Below are 21,093 nucleotides of genomic sequence, written 5' to 3' on the forward strand. Positions count from 1 at the left end.
TGGCCATTTTAAATGGATATAGCTATGGTGCAGTTACATCAGTATTACTGGGAATGTTCCCACAGTTTAATGATAATATATAACATCCACCTTCCCGCTGCTTTGCAAAAGCATGAGCTGTTTCAGAGCAGAGCTCTTAGAGGTGGTGGAAGGCAGACAGATGCCATCGCTATGAGGAAAGGCTAAAGGAAAACATAGTCCCAGCTGGAACAAAGGCATCGTGTCACCTCACCAAGTGGTGTTAATAGAAGATTGTGGGACGCTGGCATCTTTTACTCCTCCTGGTAAACTAGTACGTGAGTATGTAGCAGAGAAGCTGGTGCCGTAGTGATGTCCTCACCTGTCTTACTGCCTCCCTCAGAGGGCAGAGTTCTCAATCTAGAAACAAGACTGAAAGGCATATAATCTCTTTCTGTGCTGATGAGAGTTAGAAATTACAAGCTTAAGTAGCAGTAAGAAACAGTTATGTCAGACAGTAAGAAAACCTTTCACTCCCATGGAAGCTGTTACATCTCCAGCACTGCTGTCCAGACAAACTATTAAAGGCAAGTTAGAAAAACACTTATGAGAGGTAACACGCAAGCATAATTGCTGCCACCGCAAGAACAATACGGTGCCCATGCTCAGGTATCACTCCAGCCTGACTGTGTTCAGCCACCATGTCCTGCTCTGGCATCTGCCAGCTCTCATACCAAGAACACCTTGTCCTGGACAGCAAGAATGGCCACCACCAGGACACAGGCCAGGTGCTCCTGCTTAGGGTAGAGAGGTGGACAAAATGGTCTTCATAGCCCCTGCCAGCCCTGTTCCTCTATTGTTTTGCTAATTTACTTCAAGAAATCTTAAGAATTTTCCTGTGTTGTGTGCTAAGGGTAAAGATCTTCACTCAGGCTGCTGGTCATTAAATCCATGACCCTTCATGTGGTAGTTTTAGTGGTGTTCAGGCCATGTGCCAGGCTGTAGGCCAAAACCACAGAAATACAAGCAGCTGTCTGAGCAGTGCTTCATGCAGTGGAGATCAAGATTCCACAGCCCTCAGTTAAATATACAATGTATAGTTCATGAATATAATAAGTTGATGACATCAGGTGGTGCAACAGAAAGGCTGTCTCCAGTTCAGCTCTCATCTGCTGTTCTCTGCACGGTCTCTGGCAAGTCATTTATTTTTTCCTCAGTGCTTTCTGCAGGATGGGATAAACAAGCTTCCTAATTGTGCCAGGACACTGTGAGAACAGACAGAATCAGGTATTTCCTTTGCCCATATATAGTTTTACCTTTAGCTGCTATCAAAGGAAATATGAGCGCAGCTACATTCATGGTTTCTTACTCATTAACGTGGGGCTTTAGCTGAGCTTGCACTTTAACAACATGGAATCCATCCTTTAACTCCCATCTGCTGCTATTGTACAACCTAGAGAACAACAAAAACAATAACTCCTGCAGGTTAGCAAATATTTTTATTGTTCTGAAACATATTTTAACATAGAGATCCAATGATTATATTTTACTCATCCCACCATACCAAAATACCGTTATCGTATTTTCCATTGGCTTAAAAAGAAATACTAATATAGATAATTTCATTAATAAAATATATAGATATAAGGCTTTCTATTCATATTGTTCTATATTAGAAAGGCAAATTTGAGGGTAGTGATATGGCTTAAATATATTAATATTTTCCCTCTAGGGAGCTAGTGTTCACATTTGGATATAACACACACACATATGAGCACAGGAATCTGACAGCAGACGACAGCAGATATCAACCTGCATTAGATGTAAATTCAGCGTGTTTAACCAGAGTGCCTGAGTTGGGGAGGAAGGGAAGGTAGTCTGGGATGCCTGTTCTACCATGCGGTTCTTATTTTTCTTGCATGTTAAATTTTCTCCAGTACATTTTCTTCCTATGTCTTGCCTTTCGATAATCCCAAGTTTGTCCTCCCTTGCTATATGGCTTACTATAGACCATTGTTTATGTAAAAGCTCATTTTAATGTAGTGGGATTAATTGCCATGGATCCTTCTGTAATTTATGGAAGAAGGAAGGAAAAGAGAGAGACTGACTCCAGAGAGCAATTAAGAGTTCATCCATTAGGACACCTGCACTGACTCAACTTCTGCAGAATTTTTTTCTCTCCACTAACTGCAGCAGAAGTCTAGGAAGACTTGCTTGGAAAAAATTAGCCCCTTTGTATCTTGTGTATGTTCACACGAGTCCTACAGCATCCAAACCTCCTACACACTGAAACTTCTGTGTATGCCTGGAGCTGCACCCTGAGCCATCTTCAGTCATTTGCTATCTCCCCCAGGGGCCAGAGACACACAGCGTCTAGTGTTAGCAGTCCTACAAGATCTCCTACAAGTCAGCATTTGTGCAACAAAGCCAGCAAAACAGTCAGGCTTAGCTGTGATTTCAGTATTCTTCTGAACTACAGAAGACCTGTTACCTATACTTAACAGTCACTGTTTATAAAATACTGCTATAACAGACAGGGAGGAAAAGACTGCTATAAAAATGCACAGAACAAAATGAAAATTTCCAGTAAGCTGAAATGCATTGTTTAAAATGACAGGAAAAGCATCCTGTCCTGCTTCAGACCATTTGTTGGACACTATTCATACCTGCCATGTGTGCAACAGGCTTGTCATTTACAGTCAGGTCAAAACTGGCCAAAACTTTACTATTCTGATACTAAAATAGTAGCAGACATAATCTGTAGTGCTATGTCTTTGTCCATATTCCTGTAAAGCCCTGAAAAGATGAGGCAACTATGTACCATAACTATATTGTTTTAAAAACATCATACTGAGCCTGTGCTTGTCAAACATGCTGCCCTCTATATCATGGCACACAAACAGGCACCATGACATTAAAGAGATCTGGCCAGTTCTTGCTATTGTCACTTGAGCTCACAGGGAGTTTGGGCCGAGAAGGAGTGATGACATTTTAAAAATGTGTACGTTCAGAAAAGACTTGTATCTTGGTTGTCGACAGATTCATTTTCCTGGATATACCGGAGGATGTCCACTTCATTCATTGTTTGAATTCTGTCTTCCTTTGGCTTTGCCAGTGGAGATGAATTAGTGTTCCTGGGGAAAACTGCTGGTTTCTGAGGCAATGGTGGTTTTGATGGTACCTTAGGTTTTGGTCTGGAGGTTACTTTCAAGAGTTTTTCTAAGTCATCTTCAACTCTGGAATGAAAAGAAAATATCATAAACTCCTCAGTGATACAGCTTGGCAATTTCTGAACTGCTTTTTGTTTTTCTAATAAAATGCAGTTTTGCAAAATAAAACTTTCCACAGGAATGGATCATCTTTGATGAAATTCTCTTTTGGGAAGGATTTTTTTTAAAAAAATTAAGTGCCACCAAAATAAGAACTGTCTTTTTATGATTTTTCAATTCACCATGTAAGCTAATTTATTTTACTGCATGTTTTCAAATGCCTAAATTAAAAACAATTTGCAGTTTTGAAAAAAAAAAAAGTGATTTTAGTTTGGGAAAAAAAAATGCTTTTAATTTGTGACAGGATGGCTTCCTTCTCCAACAGCTCAGACATTTTCATGGGATGGTAAATCTTTTCACATTCAGCTCCATTTCCCCCTTACCTTCATTCCCCAAGGCAGACATGCTCAGTCATAACAAACAGGAAAATTTAATGACTTTAAAAACAATATATTCACATTTTTTTCCAAGAAACTGAGAGAGTTTTGCAATCTGAATGTATAAAACAATTCTTTTTCTTTTTTTAGGTGACCATTTTTCACAATTTCCTGGTGAATTGAGCAGAACGGTTGGGACAGTTAAGAATGTTTTCTACCTGGGCTGTTTGACCTTATCAAAAGACACAACATGCTGTGTGCGCCCAGTTCTGCTCCCATTGGAGCTACAAAGATTTTGAGAGAGACTTTATAACAGATAGTCTTACGACTCCAAGAGGTCGCTGCCTTTGGAAAGCGGCTATGTGAAGGAAAAAGAAAGTTGTGACACATCACATCGCTAAAAGACACAGCAGAAATGGCAGAGTAAAAATTAATGTAGCTGGAAAAGATAGGCCACAGTATTTTTTGCTCTGAATCAAAACAGCTTCTTGTCTTCATCCCCTGAGCACGGTGGTCAAACAAAATACCATAAGGAGTAAACATAGCTGTTAATTTCCCGAGGCTTCATTGATCAATCATCATTAAGTATTTGAAACCCAACCAGCAATGCAGGCAGCTCATCAGCTCTGTAATGACCAGCTACAAAAGTGACCCCCTGATAAAATGCATACTTCATGTATGCTTACAAAATACAAGAGTTGCAAAAGGCTCCACCCCTAATTGCAGCATACAAAAAAAAATCAAGCAAGATGTGCAAGCAAAATTTTTTACATGGGAGACCACAAACCAAAGATCAAGGTTCATAATATCACAGTATATAATATGTGACTATCTCCTTGCCAGACCCCACCTCTAGTGGGATACACTTGCTCTACGACCATGGTGTCTTAAGCAGTGAAAAGATTTGACTATTTAATTGGTTACAAGCCCTGATATAAGAACTGTTTTTAACAAACTTCGGTATCACAGAATCAGCACATTAAAATTCTGTAACACTGCCAGCAATAAAACTCCCTCTGCCTCAGCCGAAGGGTAGCCTGCCAGGGAAGCTACAAATGAACTATGAGATAAAATTAAGGGGCAGGAATTATTGCAAAGGGACTGGAATTTTCTTCTGCACTCAAGTCCCCCTTCAAGCAGTTTTACTTATTTCACTCCTAGAGGACCTGTGAGGATGAGAAAGTTTGGTCAAGCGAATCTGAAACAAGAAGGGAGATGGCTGCACATACGCAGCAGGAATGGCCTCAAGTTGTGCCTCCGTTCAGGTTAGAAATTAGGACAAAATTCTTCTCTGAGAGAGTGGTCAGGCATTGGAATAGGTTGCCCAGGTTGGTGGTGGTGTCACCGTCCCTGGGGGTGTTCAAGGGAAGGTTGGATGTGGTGCTTAGGAACATGGTTTAGTGGGTGACATTGGTGGTAGGGGGATGGTTGGACCACATGATCTTGGATGTCTTTTCCAACCTCAATGAGTCAATGGTTCTGTGATTTTCCTCTCCCCGTGCCTCTGCTAGAGCATTGCCTCAGGAGGTGGCACAGCCCTTCCAGCTGGGAGGATGGGTTGGATGTCCGCTGTTGGTCACAGCACCCATAACTGCCTGGTGGGAAACGGCAAGCAGTAAATGGAGATGTGACCATGCAATGGAGATCTCTGGGAGGATTCTCTGAAGGCCCTCTCATTTGAGACCCTGGTGACTGGAAGGGATTTGTGGGATCAGTTCTCCTGCACATCCACTCACTGGAACAGGTTGCCATACAGGGAGTGTAAGGAAGGTGCCTTTAGAGTCTGTTTCTGGAGCATGAAGGAGTCTCACCTCATTTCAAGTCAGGCGTTTTTTGGTCCTTCTACTCATTTATCTTTTGTAATTTATGTCCTCCTCATTGTCAGAAAGTAAGGAGATCTTGGAGCCAGGACCATGGGGGACATGATCAACAGCAGAGGAATCAATATATCCAATCCACTTTATTACTCCAGCCCTAGAGAATATTATCTGAATGCTAAAAGCACAGGTGCTTAAAGAGCTCCAGTATTCTCAGCAAAGGGTCTTGCTATTATTAAGAAAAACTGCATGACCCCAAGGGTTTCTTTTTTATGTTTGACCTTATTAAAAGCTGTGAAGAACTTATGACTGCCTGGGCTGAGATGCACTACACTCACTGCGAATTGGTCACAACATGAACAAGAAGCCTGAATTTTCTGCCATATGGTCAGAATCCTTTAAGGCAATGCCATTCTTGAAGTCAGACCTTTTTGTAACTCTCAAAGGAAACCAAAAGAGGGTCAGTTTAAACCAAGGCCAATCTTGTAACATCAACTGCATGAACACTAATATGTCCATCTAGGAAATACTTGAACAAGCCAGCTGATGGACAGAGCAGGTACACTGTCTCAGAGCTCTGCACCTTGAGTTCTATGTGGTGGACTCTGTATTCCAGCACACAGCTCCTGCTGTTATCTCAAATTTCATCCCCCGGGTAATTCTGGAGATTATATTCTCTTTTAATTTGATAATAAGATTTATGATGTCTCTTGGTTTCTGTGATTCCCTGTGGGTGTCATATCCCACCTAACTTACAAAACACCTTGTCAGCGTATTGATTCCTTCTGAATTCCTCATCTACAGAGAAGAAATTAATTTCATTTTAGACCAGGCATTTTTGTTTGCTGCAAACTGTGATAGCCAAGAGATATCACACCTGTGATCACATTGCCAAGACATGTTCTTGTTCTCTTTGCTGTGTAATAAACAAAACATGTTAGGGCTGGTATTTCTGAAGCTGATCTGATGCCTTCCTACTTGGCATAAACAAATACTGCATGAATCAGTGTCCATGTCATAAAGATTTGGTCACAAATAACAGAAACCATAATATCTAGATGAACAATGTGTATGTATTCATACAGATCATATGGAACAACCTTGATTTTGAACGAGGTGCGGCGCTTGAGAAGGGCAGCTGATCTGCCAAGGAGGGCCAGTAGTAAACACAGCTCATTAACCTCATCAGACGTCACAGCTTCCTGAATTATCTGCTCCTTTGTGGCTCTACATTCATTTCTGTGCTAACCACAGCAACAAAACCACAGTCATAAAATAACTCCAAGAGATGCAGCGCAGTAGTTGTTTTTATGTTGTTTTTGATGTTGTTGTTGGCAATGTGCTTTTAGGCCAACAGTTCTGCAGGAGATCTGATTTTTCAGAGTGTGGAAACTGACCACATAAAGCTCCCTTTTTGTCCTGGATTTTTCAAAGACCTTGGTCAGAGAGAAGTCTTCTACAGAAGGCACGGCAGATAACGTGGTCTTTGTCTCAAAACCTGCTTTTCGTGCTGCAGTGTTAGGCAAACTGTTTGATCCCCTGCTGTTTGATCATGTGAGACACAATTGGCTTTGGAAAACTAAAGAGGTAAAATGCACAATGCCACAGGCTGAGATAGGAACAAGGACTTCTATTTCTTGAGAAGCAAATGAATTGTTACAGCGCGTAACTACCACCATATTTAACTCCAGGCAAGGAAATGGAAGAAGAAAAAAACTCAAGTAACTATTCTGTTGTTCCTAACAAGGAGATTAAAGGAAGAACCTTCCTACCCCCACCCCCCTTTGTTAAAGACAATCAGGCACAGAATCCATGTAATTAATCTTTCTCTAATTAGTCTTTTTTTTTTTTTTTTTTTTTTTTTGTAAGGGAAAAACAACACCACATTGTTTAAAGTTCCTGCCATACCGTTGTGCTGATTCACAGACATCCAGTATTGGTGGAAAATCTTGTTGTTTTCAGAGAGAATGCAATCAAACCCCTTATTATGGAAAGGCTGTCACAAAGCCCTATGATACGACAGCTAGCATGTAGACTTCAAGAGGGTGAAAGATTTCTGACAGAGGCAAGGACATGGCTGCCATCAGAACATCAGCATTTTAGATGTTACTTCTCTGACTTTTGTCCCATCTATCTGGACAAATTTTGGGAATGAGAACAAGACTGTGTGTATACAGCACCTAGCATGATGGGAACAGTGACCTTCTCTGCTTGAGAATGCTCTAATGAGGAGAATCAGTAACAAAAGCAAGAGGCAAAGGTTGCCCTAATTTGCTAAAGTATCCAAAAGCCTCATACTTGAAGCCAGGTTATGCAACCCATAGCAGTTCTTGCAGAACAGACTTTTGTCCTTCTGTACCTCATCAATCTTTATTTTGGCTGGTGTTAATTCTGAGTACAACAGATATCTTAGCGAAGTGTTGGGTAGAGGTGTAATATCACATATATGACTTGAGAAAAGACTTTGCTGCCCAGCACTTCTGGTATGGTCGATAGAGACAGCATGATGTCTAACAGAGCTGATGGAAGTTACAGAGACCACGTAGGAGGTATCTCCTTGCCTGCTCCTGCTTTCCCCTGAAGTCCACTCCAGGTAAGCTCATGCTGGTTTAAACAGTTCCAGAAAATATGTCAAGACACTGGAACATGAGAGTCTGCACAGTTTTGGTCTGTGTTAGATTACCCCTCATCCAAAAAGCTCCCAGGCACAACTCAGGAGCTGGCATGGGACAGGGACCATTCCCAGCAGCAGCTGCACACAGTTCCAGAGCCAGTGAGCATAATGAAATGATGTTGCCTGATTGTGCTGCTTGGCGTAGGGCCAGAGAATGGGCTCATTAGTCCTCCTAAGTCCTACACCTGTACACCCACAAGAAGCCCTCTGAGGTAACAGCCTACTGGTTTGGTCACTCACACAGGAAAGGAGACAAATCACAGAATCACAGAATTGTAGGGGCTGGAAGGGGCCTCGAAAGATCATCGGGTCCAACCCCCCTGCCAGTGCAGGTTCCTCAGAGCAGGCTGCCCAGGTAGGTGTCCAGACGGGCCTTGAATATCTCCAGAGAAGGAATCAGTTTTTCACAATTTGAACCAGAGAGCTGGTTCGTTTTTTCCCCATCCTGATGAAGTTCACACTTCTTTGTTGCTTCTCTAGAAAGTTCCCTTATCACCAGGCAATGGCATAATTGAGGCAGGGGAGAGCAGGCAATTTTTATCCTCCTGGCTGAAGATGGCTGTTGAAAATGCAAGAGCCCTGGGGCAAGATGTTTGAAATCTGGTGATTCTCAAGGCTAGCAAAAGGATCTAGAATAAGAGAGACTACAAATCTAGGTCACCCTTTATTCCATACAACCCATACATGTAACCAAGAGTGGAGCAAGAATTAATGTTTCCCACCTGGTAAAAGCTTTTCTGTTCTGTTGGCCATAATTACTTTGTAGCTCTTCCACTGTTTGTAAGTAGCATCATTACACACCATAGGAAAAATGAAATCAACAAAATAAATGTTTGAAAACCATCGTGGAAAATGCTCTTGGGCAGCAAAGAAAGCCCATCAAAAATTGGAAGAAAAAAAAAAAAAAGGAATAGTTATTTGTTTAGTGAAAGCTACTGCAGCCATATATCAAGGTTCTTTCCCCACTGTCAGGTCACAACAAGCCATGGAAAACTGCCCTGGAGTGGTCAGGAAATTTCTGACTCACTTGTTGCAACATCTCTACCACCTGTCCACCACACAAACAACCCTCTGTCCAAAAGACTTAGATGTAAACCCTCTAGAGCTTCTCACAGATCTTTTCCTACCCTGCCCTCATATCCTTTGGACAGGGAAAAAATATTTCTCATCATATGGTGCTGGAGGTGGTGTCCAATATGACTTCTGGCTAGCCTTAAGGTCTAAGTGCTGCTCTTCAAATTCAGCTGCCACCAGTGGCCCGCTGGATGAAGAACATACACACTTTTTCCACTGCAAGGTTGGCAGCAGTTTCTTAACAAACCTGAAGCTGACAAACCTGCTCAGGAAGCTATGCAGACTGAGCGGTGGTTAGAAATGGCCATTGTTAGGATGTGGTTTCATAAACTGCTTCATCCTCTAACAACATCGTGCTCCTGAAAGGGTCATCACTTGTATTCCTGACGGCACAGCTCGTAGCTGTAAATACAGAACAAAATTAATCTTTAACAGGCACAAAAAGGATGAGGATGCTGTGGCAAAAAAGTAAGAGCTAGACTGTTCCTTTCAACACCAGCAGCACAGGTCAGTGTAAGCCTAAGTAAGAATATGCCAGGTCTACCACCACAGTGCAGCAGAACTGGGATCCCGCTGCTGACACTCTTCTCAGCACTGGAAAAAAAGACAAATCGTATGCTGACAGCTGCTACCTTCTAACTCGACTCTCAATTCATTATCAAAGGTGAAGCTAATTAAATCTGTCCTAAAAGGCTGCTCAGACAACTGTGATAATTATTTCAGGCTGGGATGTGTGGTGATTTATGTAATTCTGGCCACAGAGCTGCTGCAACATTCACAGGATCAATTCTAGCATTGGTTTTCCACAAAAACCTGCCTGATCCATCACACCAGGCAGGCGTGATCTAGATTAATGAGGCAGAAGAGGTTGACTGCAGTGCTGCTGCATGAAAACTTAATTTGCACATCTGTGGCCACTGGGTAGACAGAGATGGGAAAATAAGATGGCATGAGAATCCATGATGTGAGAGTTTGCGGGATACTGTTTTCGGCATCAGTTGACTTCTATCACTAGATTAAATGGAAATCAGACCCGAGGAAGAGCTTTGAGAATGTTGGTAAAAGGCTGAATGCATCCAGAATGAATCATTATGGTGTGACACGGCCAAGGAAATTCACAGGAGAAAACAGAAGCCTAGTCCTAAATCGCTTTCCAAGGGCAATCTAAGAAAGGGTTGATCAGTTATTGTTTCACTTCTCTGCAGTGGGCCACCTTGTGGAAGAGCTGAAAGCAATCAGACCTGAACTTCTTGGAGGTGTCTGGGTTTCTTTGTATCCCATTATGGAAGAGATGAGCCAAAAAGACTTGCTTACCTCTTCCTCTCTTTCATAAAGCACATCCCAGGAAGGAGGAGTGTGACATGCTCCTTTTTTTCCCTGAAGGCAATACATTGAAACTTGACCTTGCTGGTTCCTACCACAGCAATTTATCTTTTTTCCACAAGTTCTGGAGGGACATGTAAGTACAAGTACCTCACTAAGTAGTATGGCAGACCCCGAAGTAGGAAACTGACTGCTTCTACAGCGAGTGAGGTAGCTCACCTAGTTTCTCCATCACCATTACTTGATATTTGTCAGTAGGCCAAGAAGGAGCTGCTAGAGGCTGGTCAATGGGCAGGAAGAGGGAAAATATTTGAAAGGATGTGGGCCTTTTTGCCATAAAAAGAAACCTTTCATTACATGTATGATGCATTTGGTCTTTCTTATAGTTCAACACTTGTTAAAATGCGTGTTTCTACTTAAAATACTAATTCTCATTTTATTTGAGCAGGTATCCAGAGAGACCATAGTCTTCCATTTGTAATGCAAACATTTGTCATACTTTTTTCTCCCTTATGTTGTGACATGCAGAACCCACACACGTTTTGCAGACTCATTTGTCTCCATAACAGTCTCTTCCTCAGGAGTTACAAGTCACTGCTGGGGATTCACTGCTGTACTGACAGTGCTGGGGGACTGCTACTGCTGCAACTGCTCAGCTACCACACAGGTCACAAAGGACTTGATTGCTCCTGTGTTATGATTAAAAAGGGCTAGATTGCTCTCATGTTCTGCTCTGAACATCATCTTTTTCCCATCTCTGCTTTGCAAAGAGAAGGTTCTGCCCTTTTCTGCTTCACACAGTGCTCTCCTATCCCTGCCTCTGGTTCACTGGAAAGTGCATTTTCCAGTATCATAGAATCATTAAGGTTGGAAAAAACCTCCAAGATCATCTGGTCAAACCATCACTCTACCACCAATGTCATGCACTGAACCACATCCCTAAGCACCACGTCCAACTTTTCCTTGAACACCCCCAGGGGTGGTGGTGACTCCACCACCTCCAGGGCAACCCATTCCAAGGCCTGTCTGCTGTTTCTGAGAAGAAATGGCTCCTCATTTCTCACCTAAACCTCCCCTGGTGCAACTTGAGGCCATTCCCTCTAGTCCTATCACTTGTTACCTGTGAGAAGAGGCTGACCCCCAGCTCCCCACACCTTCCTTTCAGGTAGTTGCAAAGAGCAATAAGGTCTCCCCTGAGCCTCCTCTTCCCCAGACCAAAAACCCCGAGTTCCTTCAGCCACTCCTCCCAAGACTTGTGTTCCAGGCCCTTCACCAGCTTTGAAGCTCCCTTCTGGACAGGCTCCAGGGCCTCGATGTCCTTCTTGTGCTGAGGGGCCCAAAACTGAACATAGTAATCGAGGTATGGCCTCACCAGAGCTGAGTACAGGGAGACAATCACCTCCCCGGTCCTGCTGCCTACACTATTACTGATACAAGCCAGAATGGCATTGGCCTTCTTGGCCACCTGGGCACACTGCTGGCTCACGTTCAGCTGAGCATTGACCAGCAAGGCAAACACTTCTCAGATCTACCACATCCATATGATTAGACCATGTGGTACATATAGATGCACTCTACATAAGTCAAAATCAACCACATCTGCATTATTCAGCTAATTCATCCGTGCACAGTGAACATGTTTAAGGTCTCTGGACCTACCACAGACCTGCCAGTGCATATTAGCTTGGGCTGATATTAAGTCTGGACAAAATGTCTCCAGACAAATTTTCTGTGTGGTATATATAACTGGTTATGTTCAGAAAACCAAGACCTTTGCTAGTTTTCCTTGAGCAGCTTACCTAGCTCTAGCCCACTAAAGGAGTGGGTTGTCACTGCTCCCACTTTGATCTGTGAGTTGGGGAGAGATTTTTTTAGTCCTCTCTCAGACGGGAGAGGGATTGTGACATCTACTGGGCACAGGCCAAACTTATTCTAAGGCCTACAGATCTGCTGAAGCCCCCATAGCGGTGAGAGAGCAGGGTTCTGCTCACTTTGAGCATCTCCTCTCACCACAAAGGGTCACTGCCTGCAAAAGAGACTGTAGCACTGCCCTGCAAGAACATTTAATACCAGTCTGGAGGGAAGGTAGTAGATGATTCAAATATTGCCTCTACATTTATGAGACCTGATAGTTCTGCTAAGGCTTCCAGCTGAACAGAAAACAAACTGCATTGTGTATAACCACTTGGGAAAGTTCAGCTGCAGTTATTTGAGGTGACTGTCATGAATACAGGTAAGGTTAAGTGTTCTACTAGGGTAAAACAGCACTCTCTCTCCTATTCCTCCCCTTCAACAGCCTTTCCTTTACTTCCAATCACCTTGCTATTCAGTCCATCACCTCTCTATGATGTGCAGGTAACTGTGATCTAGGCTTATCAGAGGGATTTCAGAGGGTGTTAAGGCACCTAAAGAGACCAACAGATCCTGACCTATTTGCCTGTGCCTCTGGCACAGCCAGGAGTTGCCTCTGGATTTCTGTAGTAACTTTCCCATGAGATCGCTGGCACAATTTTCTGCTTCAGTACGTGCACTCATTTCCAACTGGATCTTGACTTGCCAACTGCTGAAAGCATTGGGAAAATTCAAGAATAAATTAAAACTAGTGGAATTTAAAATAAATGATTTTTTTCCCACTATTTCCATTACCATCTGGGTGTGCTGCTAACATTGATGACTCCAAACTGATCTAAAAGTATAGTCCATTGGTCTCAGAGCAGACTTCAGAGACCTTTCTCCACCACAGAGAAAGAGAAAACATGTAATTCAAAGGACATTAACATGACAGTTGGAGAAATACTCTCCACTAGTGAATAATAATACAAGGACTGCATTAAAACAGGCACTTCTAGTCATATGAATGATCTGAATCAAACAGTGCATTCTGAGATGGCTAGCAAAGGAGAAAGCAAACATGAAAATATTGCAAGCACATACATGTTTGCTCCCAGTGTACCACAGCACTAAATCAGGTCATGTCCTGCCCCATCAGCTTTTATAAACATCAGGTGGGCTGTCAGGATGTAATGTGAGATGGCACCAGCCCAATTTAACCTCTGTTTAAGTTAAGCCAGTTATTACTGCTGAGATAGTTAGCACTTTTACATGGGGAAAAAGTAATAGCTGCAAAACTATCTGCTTCAGGAGAGGATACCACACTCTGATTCCCTCCCTTGGGTTTAGTACCTGGTGTTGAAATCATACATCCTAACAGAATTAGCTGGCAAGCACTGGTGCTTGAAATAGGTTGGCCTCATCATTCAGATGTCAGTATGAGATCCAGAAGATGTAAATTTGACTCTTCATTGTAGCAGATTCCCTGGTGACGTCAGTCTTCCCGAGCATTAGTGCCCTGCTTGGTGTCTTGAACATTATCAGTGCAGGCAAACTAGCTTTTGTAGTAATGACAAATTTTTGAGTAATGTCAAAATTACTGCAGCTGTAGTAATGACAAAATTTTGAGTAATGTCAGGAATAAAATGTGACGTAATTATATGTTTCACCACTACACTAGCAAAGGGGCAGGTAATTTTAAGAGCAAGTACATTATTCCTTCCTGTAACTATGAGCTCCAGCCCTCTGGTCCACTAGATTAAAAATGAAATATAGTGTGACAGACATTTTAATGAGAGTCCTTTGCAGCTGTCGTGTTGTGCACAAGATTCCTCCTAGAAGTGGTAATGGAGGTCTGTGAGCCACCAGCAAAAAATCATTCCTTTTGGGGCAAGAGGGAAGAGCCACCAATTTCAAATCACTAAAGCAAAATTCCTCGTTTCTGGGTGTCCCTGCCTTGGTTTCTCACTTTTCATACTGGAGGTCAGTTTTTACCCTCTATGAAAAGCAGAATTGTCATGTTAGAGAATGGAGACTAGATGGCATGCCTTGGGCCTTCAAGACCCTTCCTTTGGAGCCACAGAATAATACCTTGCACCCTACTTTTTATCTAAAGATCTTCCTGATTTCCTTTATAATGTCTTTGGTTTCCAAGATTTGACCTCTTCTGAGGTCTTATTAAGTCCCCGCTCAGGTGACCTTCATATTGCAGGACAGATTTGAGATGAGTACCTCAGCAGTTCCTCAGTGTCCTCCTCAGGGTTTATGTTCAGCACATGCTCCCTATTCTCACAGGCAGCTGGCAGCAGTAGTGAGTCGCCCAATCTTACCACTCCACCAAGGTCTGGATCTTCGAATAATTTCAGATCTAGAAAGGGAAAACAGTAAAAGCTGTAGTTAAATCGTAGGACACAAAACCATACCTAGGGAATCTAGATATGAGGCTGAAAAAAAGATCAGGTAGACATTTCCTTTTACACAAGAACTTCCAATCCACTAAGTACCAGGTAACACATCAATACTATGCTGTGCTCTCAGGACTTGGTATATCTGCTTTTCTTCTTGCACCCCAATATAGGTCACATTACCCTTGCCAGTGCCATGAGTATGTGTGGGATAGGCAGCTCCCAACAACCCAAATACCCAAACCCAAAATGTCAACAGTCAACAGCTAGGCCAACTACAGGTCATATTTGTTGTCTAAATGAATCTGCCCCAGTTGAAGATGTGCCTTAACATTCCCATCTAACCTGTACAATCCGTATCACTAAATTTTAAAAGCTCAATTATACACATGCTTTAGATAAAACAAGTTGTGTTTATACAAATATAGATAATTACTCTCTTTCATCTTCTTCCTGGGACCAATTGATGAGAAATCTTTTTCTGGTCCAAACAGTCCTTCATCTGGATCTACTTCTTCTTCAAAAATGGTTAATTTGTGCTTCTCTTCCTTGGCTGGAGGAGCAGGTACCTTCTTTAGTTTTTTAGTTCTAAAAACATAAGAGACAAGAAAATCAGCTGAAATTCTTCATTTAACAAGAAAGATTTATGTCTAAGAAAGTCCCATACACTGAAAGTAGATGGAGGCTGGGAAAGTATCAGAGAAAGGTACATACTCATCTGTTAGTCACTGGCAGAAAAAGGATATTGAGCTGGATGGATTATTGGCCGTACTCGCATTTTGTGTTCGTAAGTACTATCAAGGAAACAACTGAAATTCGAAGATCAGGGCTAAGAATGATATACTGCGAAAACTGCTACCCAATCCCATTTCTTTGAAGCAATTTTACCACACAAAAAGCATAAAATAAGTAAGACCAGCAGCTCCAGCAATGCTGTTAAAGTCAGACAGAGTGGGGATGGCCTGAGAAACAAAGTGCAGGTTGTACACTGCACTGATCCCTTTGGACAGGTTTTTAAGTCACCTGGCTCCATTACTTAGCCAGTGATCACTGCTGTTTTCAACTGCTGCATACTCCTTTCATAACAGTGTTAGTTACTTTATCAGAATGCCCTCATCCTCCTCAGAGGAGAGATGACAGAGAGTGCACATTAACTTTAAGCTGAAGCAAGAAGGGTTTGGAGGACACTTTTTTTGGACAGACTGCTATTTGCAGAATTTATAAACATCACTATCTTCTCAAAGCAAGGGTAGGATTAACTTCCTCTAAATTTAGTCTTCTATAAGTTTGTCAGTGAGACAAAGTTAACTTTTAATACTCTTCTCTACCTAATGGAAAGAGACAGACATCTCCATAGGACAGGTGAAAAGCATGTGTCTCATGTTCTCCTATCAAGGGTTTATACTCCTCTAGCTGATGCTACAAGGCAGCTTTCATAGTAGGGCAGCACGAGTTATAAGGCAACAAGACTGCATAAAAAAGAAAATTTTGAGACCAGGACAAAGCCTTTGGATGAAAAGTCCAATTCAAACTATGCTGAAATAGAATGCCTTAGGACAGCACGTCCTTCCCAAGAATTTGCCATATTTCAGGGATCTTTACTCCTAGCAGACATGGTCCTAACATTTCTAAGGTAGCCCCTTTGAGTGCCTCTTACAATAAAAGATGTCATCTCCTTTGCTGAGAACAGGTCAGCTTTCAGCCTAGAGCAAACCTAATTATCAGCACTTAACATGCCATAGTCATCAAACTACGAACTAGGGTCAAAAGATTACACGCACATTCCAGCTACGTTAAAGAACCTTGTAAAATCCTCTTCCAAATACAGCTGCTCGCAAATAGTGGAGTGCAGTTACTTTCAGTTACTTCCACAAGCTTATTATCAACAAAATAGAACCTCCAGATGATATTTATTACCTTGCTACCACCACTTCGTCTCTTGGCAACACGGAAGGCCGCACTTCAGAGGCCTAGGAGTGAGCCTCATGCAGAACTTAAGTACAGCCTTAACACAGCCTATTCAATATACTAAAGATAACTGATAGTTGTCAGTGACAGCTTGCTGACTTATTTACAATACAAAAAAACTCCTTTTTAGAACAGGACAAACTTCCATGGCATTGCTTTTTTGCATTTGTATTCATTCTTGATACACCTTGAGTGATTTCAGAGCCTGAGCTACTTTTGGAAGGTCGGCTCCAAGGCCTCATCTCCAACTAAAGGAGTTGTAAAAGAGCTTTCTTCCAAAAAACTTACAAAATCTATAGTAATAACACCTACAAGCCAGATAGCTTTCACTGGGGATTTCTACACAAACTTAAAATTATTGCTTTATTAACTGTGGTAAGAAATCTATCACTCAAATGAGCCTAGGCATCAAAAGAAAAGGTAAAAAATGAGAGTGATTATACGGAACAACGGAAGCAGAAGAACAGTGAGATCGAGTCATTATAGAGTTGGCAAATTGATCAAAAGTAGAATTAGTAGATAAAAAAATCCAATCTACTAGCGAAGGAAGAACCTTTATTTGCAGAATCCATGTCTTGCAATGTGTTCTTTGAAATCAATGACAATATTAGTGAGGATTTGCCAACCTGCAGAGTGCCAAAAAGCTTTTGACAAGATCCCTTGTCCATCCAGGGAGCTACAACAGCTCTCCTGATGGACAACAGCCTCTTATGCCACAGGTACTTACACATGAGCCAGTGCATTTCCAAACAGCTCTCCACCCCAGTGAAATTACCAAGAAGTTTACTAATAGTGAACTCAAGTATTTTCAGCAAAGAGTATCCGAATGGTGGGAAACATCAAGGAAAGGATACAGAACCATAAAACAGCATCATAAAAACATGAACCATAACGAAGCAGACTGAAAGGCCTTGGTAACAACCCTCTGTTTAGTCTAGCCATCAAACCAGCCCATTTACACTGTCTTGCTTTCTGTTTTGCCAGGGGACTCCATTGGCAGTTACAGGGCTCAGGGCCAAACCCACAGGGCTCGACTACTACCAGTAGGAACATGAAGAAGTTGTTTTTCTGCCTTCAAGTCACTTCCCCTCAGTGCCCTTCTAAGGAAGCCAGGGCTGGAGTGCCAAGTCATTCCGTACATATCCATGCTGGGACTCTGCTGAGGTCAGTCTCCAACCGGGGAACAGGATTCCCACGGTTCTGTATTTAGCTGTGCCAGCCCAGGCTGTGCACTGCCGAGCAGAGGTTAACAGATGAGAAAGGGTGTGTGAGAAGTTTCGGAGTCTGTCTGAGGTTCTGGTTTCATAATCAGCTTCAGCTGGCCAGACCGTGTGTTGAAAGAGGTAGCTCTGCCTGCCCGCTCAACCCCAACCTCTCCATGCCTGCCACATCCCCACAAGCAGGGACCAGGGACCTGAGCAGACGGTGAAACTACCTGCTGATAGGCATGCAAGGATAGTTAACTCGGTGATCACGATGTGCTAGGGTGCAAAAAGCCAGTGCAGAGATGCAGAGGTCTTTGGGAGGACAGAAATACAGGAAGATTTACTCTCCTGAGCATTACTGTACTCAAGCCCTGCTCTTCATTAGCACCTTTCTCATCCATCATACTCACAACCTTGGCATCCGACATTTTGCAACTACCTGCATCCAGCTGGCATAAAATGACCCTTGTCACTGCTATTTCTCCGTTACTGAAATAAGTGAACCTTGGAAACATCACTCCAGTAGATTTTAAAACTCCTAATGAAAACTAAACCAGCACTAAAGCTGATGCATCCTCAGTTCAGCTAAAGAGATTTCTGGAGCCATCCCTCTTTACCCAACTGAACTCCCTGCCTTCCTGCAAAGCACTGCAAGAGTGGCTCCAGTGACACCACAGTCTTCTACTCTGAGACCAAAAGGAGCCAAGCTGTCTCATAAATAAATGTAAATAAAGACTAGCCTCTGAACTGACATGGACCAAAACCAGATGACCTAAAATTAGGGAGTATGAATCTGCTGGTTGCTAGTCAGGTTGCTGGTGCATTTGAAGATTGACATTCCTGGCTCTCAGATGATTCTCAGGTCACTCATGAAGGTGCCAACAAAACCCTGCACGCGGGAGACACCCACGTCCAAACCTAGCCCATTTTGTGAGAGCGGTTCTCCTGTTATTGTTTACAGACACAATGTAGGTCACTCGTTTGGCAGCCTCCCTGTCTCACTGGTGCATCAATAATGCAGAAGAGCTTTCTGGTCAGCTGCAGAAAACAGCAACAGGGATGACTAAGATGCTCCGTGTGCGATCGCTGAGTTTTGAAATGCTGGACCTTCACACCCAACACTTGGTGACACACAGCGTAAATCAAAGAGCTCTGTAACACTGTGTGTCTGCTGTGCTCCGTACAGGCAGGAGTCCCCAACCCATACTCACTACAGGGTTAAAACAGATGTAATGAATACTTAGACTAACTACCCTGTATACTTCTCCTTCTGTACATTCAGAGTAATCTCAGTACACAGACAAAAATTTTCTAAATTCTTTATTCTGAAAATATGACCATTTATTTTTTACAGGAATAAAATTGTGCTCCAGGAAAGGAATGTTACAGTAACATAAAAAAAGACTTACGCAGAATATATGTGCTCATGTCATAGGAATCCATTAAATTTTACAAGGAAAGAGCTCAGCAATAGGAACAGGCACCGCAGCTCCCACACATCTACGTTCAGGCTCGAACAAAAGAACTACTGCTAAAATAGCAGCAATATTAGCACATCTTCTTGAAAACCATTTCTGAAAAACAAAGATCCTATACACCAGTTCCTGCAGAAAACAAAATGTCATCTGCCGCTTTCTTTTCAATCAACAGTGCTCATTTTCCAAAGCTGCCTGATAACACCAGACAGGACAAAAGGGGTCATTCTCATCCGCTCTGGGCAAGAGATGCAGAGCAGAAACTCTCAGCCAGTCGGCTCAGCACAGCCTGACTGCTGAGCATTAAGCAACCGTGACAAGTGCTGGCCGCAGGATATTTTGCCTCACACAGTCATCTTTTTGGAGGCATCACAGTAACTTACAGTGTTTTAACCGGCCCTGGCATATCCCAAAATAAGATAATGTATAATAGATGGAGTAAATGTCCTAGCAGAAATCATTTGGAAGAAGAGCATTAAATTGCAGATGAAGTTTCTTCTCCTCCATCCCCTGGACTAGGTTAGCCTTGGACTATTGTTCCAACAGAGCAACACATGGAAAGAAAGCCTGAAGAACTACACTTTTAAGACTTCAGCTCCCATCTGGGGACCCGCTTTTGAGGAGAGATCTTTCCAAGGACACAGCACTCAGCAGTACCTATTCTTGAAAAAGGAAGCCAAGCATTTTTTAAAAATCTGTCCTTAAACCTTCTGATGATATCCTTTTCAATATAATTCAAAAACAAACAAAAAGAGCACAGATTGACAACTTCTGTTTAATGTATAGCTTATAAGCAAAAAATCATAATATAGAAACATTTCCTAAAATGTTTTCATCTAAATAACTAATAAAGCTCATAAGCCCAGAAACGGAGCAAGGGTTACAGAGTAGATTGCAAAGAAAGAAAATTTTCATAGAGGACATTTTGTTATCGTTTTCATTTGATCTTGTAGACTAAACCAGAATGCGCGACTTGTTGAAACAAGTTAAGGACAACCAAAAAACAGGTTTCAAAATATAACCATGCACAAATTAAACCACAGCAAGGACACTGGTTCAGAACAAGACAGCAATAATAAAGCAGCTGTCAACAGTGCCAATTATGCTGTGAAAACGCCAGAAATACTCACTAGTATTTGGGGCTTTATCTGCAAGGCAGCAGAATGGTACCTTCAGGGTTTCTGATGACAGTGAAGTAGTTATTTTTCTAATACCCATGTTAATGATGCATGTTTTCAAATATACAACACCAGATAACATGCACTAACATGTTTTGGAAAAGATGGCCAAGCATCTTTCTGCACCCTTGATGTAACTACTCAACACGTTTTAGAACTTCAGGGAGGTTACTGAGGGCTAAAAATAAAGCTAGTGTTAGGAAACTGCACCACAAAGACACGTGGGGTTGATGAGCATCTCCCTGATGCTGGGTAAAGTCAAAGAGAGGCATATAATCAGATATAGCCAGTATGTAATTAAAAGAGCATTCAACTGCTGGAGTCTTGCCAGAATCATGCTTTTTTTTTTTTTTTTTTTTTTGACACTACAGGACTGGTTATTAATGGTACCTTACCCAAGTATCGAGGTCCTGAGGCTTCCCACCTTTTTCTTCCAAAACAGGCCCAGGACAATGAAAGCACTATCATTCATCTTCTGTGGACAGGGAGCTCACTGTAGCATTGCAGGTATCTGTTTCTCTGCAGAGAGCGAGCCCGAGG

At 42.3% G+C, this 21,093-nt stretch overlaps 1 protein-coding gene across 1 annotated transcript in view; it reads right to left on the minus strand.

The window, feature by feature from the left end:
* Positions 1-1,435: 1,435 nt before the first annotated feature.
* The window catches only part of HS1BP3 (HCLS1 binding protein 3), a 51,134-nt gene continuing 31,476 nt past the window's right edge, over positions 1,436-21,093 (minus strand). Inside the window, exons 5-7 of the mRNA XM_035321771.1 lie at positions 15,164-15,315; positions 14,555-14,690; positions 1,436-3,194 (exon numbers count right to left, since the gene is read on the minus strand). Of these exons, the coding sequence (XP_035177662.1) occupies positions 2,966-3,194; positions 14,555-14,690; positions 15,164-15,315 (517 nt within the window). The 3' untranslated portion in view covers positions 1,436-2,965. The remainder of the gene's footprint in view (positions 3,195-14,554; positions 14,691-15,163; positions 15,316-21,093) is intronic.

The sequence above is a fragment of the Oxyura jamaicensis genome, chromosome 3, assembly GCF_011077185.1.
Source record: "Oxyura jamaicensis isolate SHBP4307 breed ruddy duck chromosome 3, BPBGC_Ojam_1.0, whole genome shotgun sequence".
NCBI lineage: Eukaryota > Metazoa > Chordata > Aves > Anseriformes > Anatidae > Oxyura > Oxyura jamaicensis.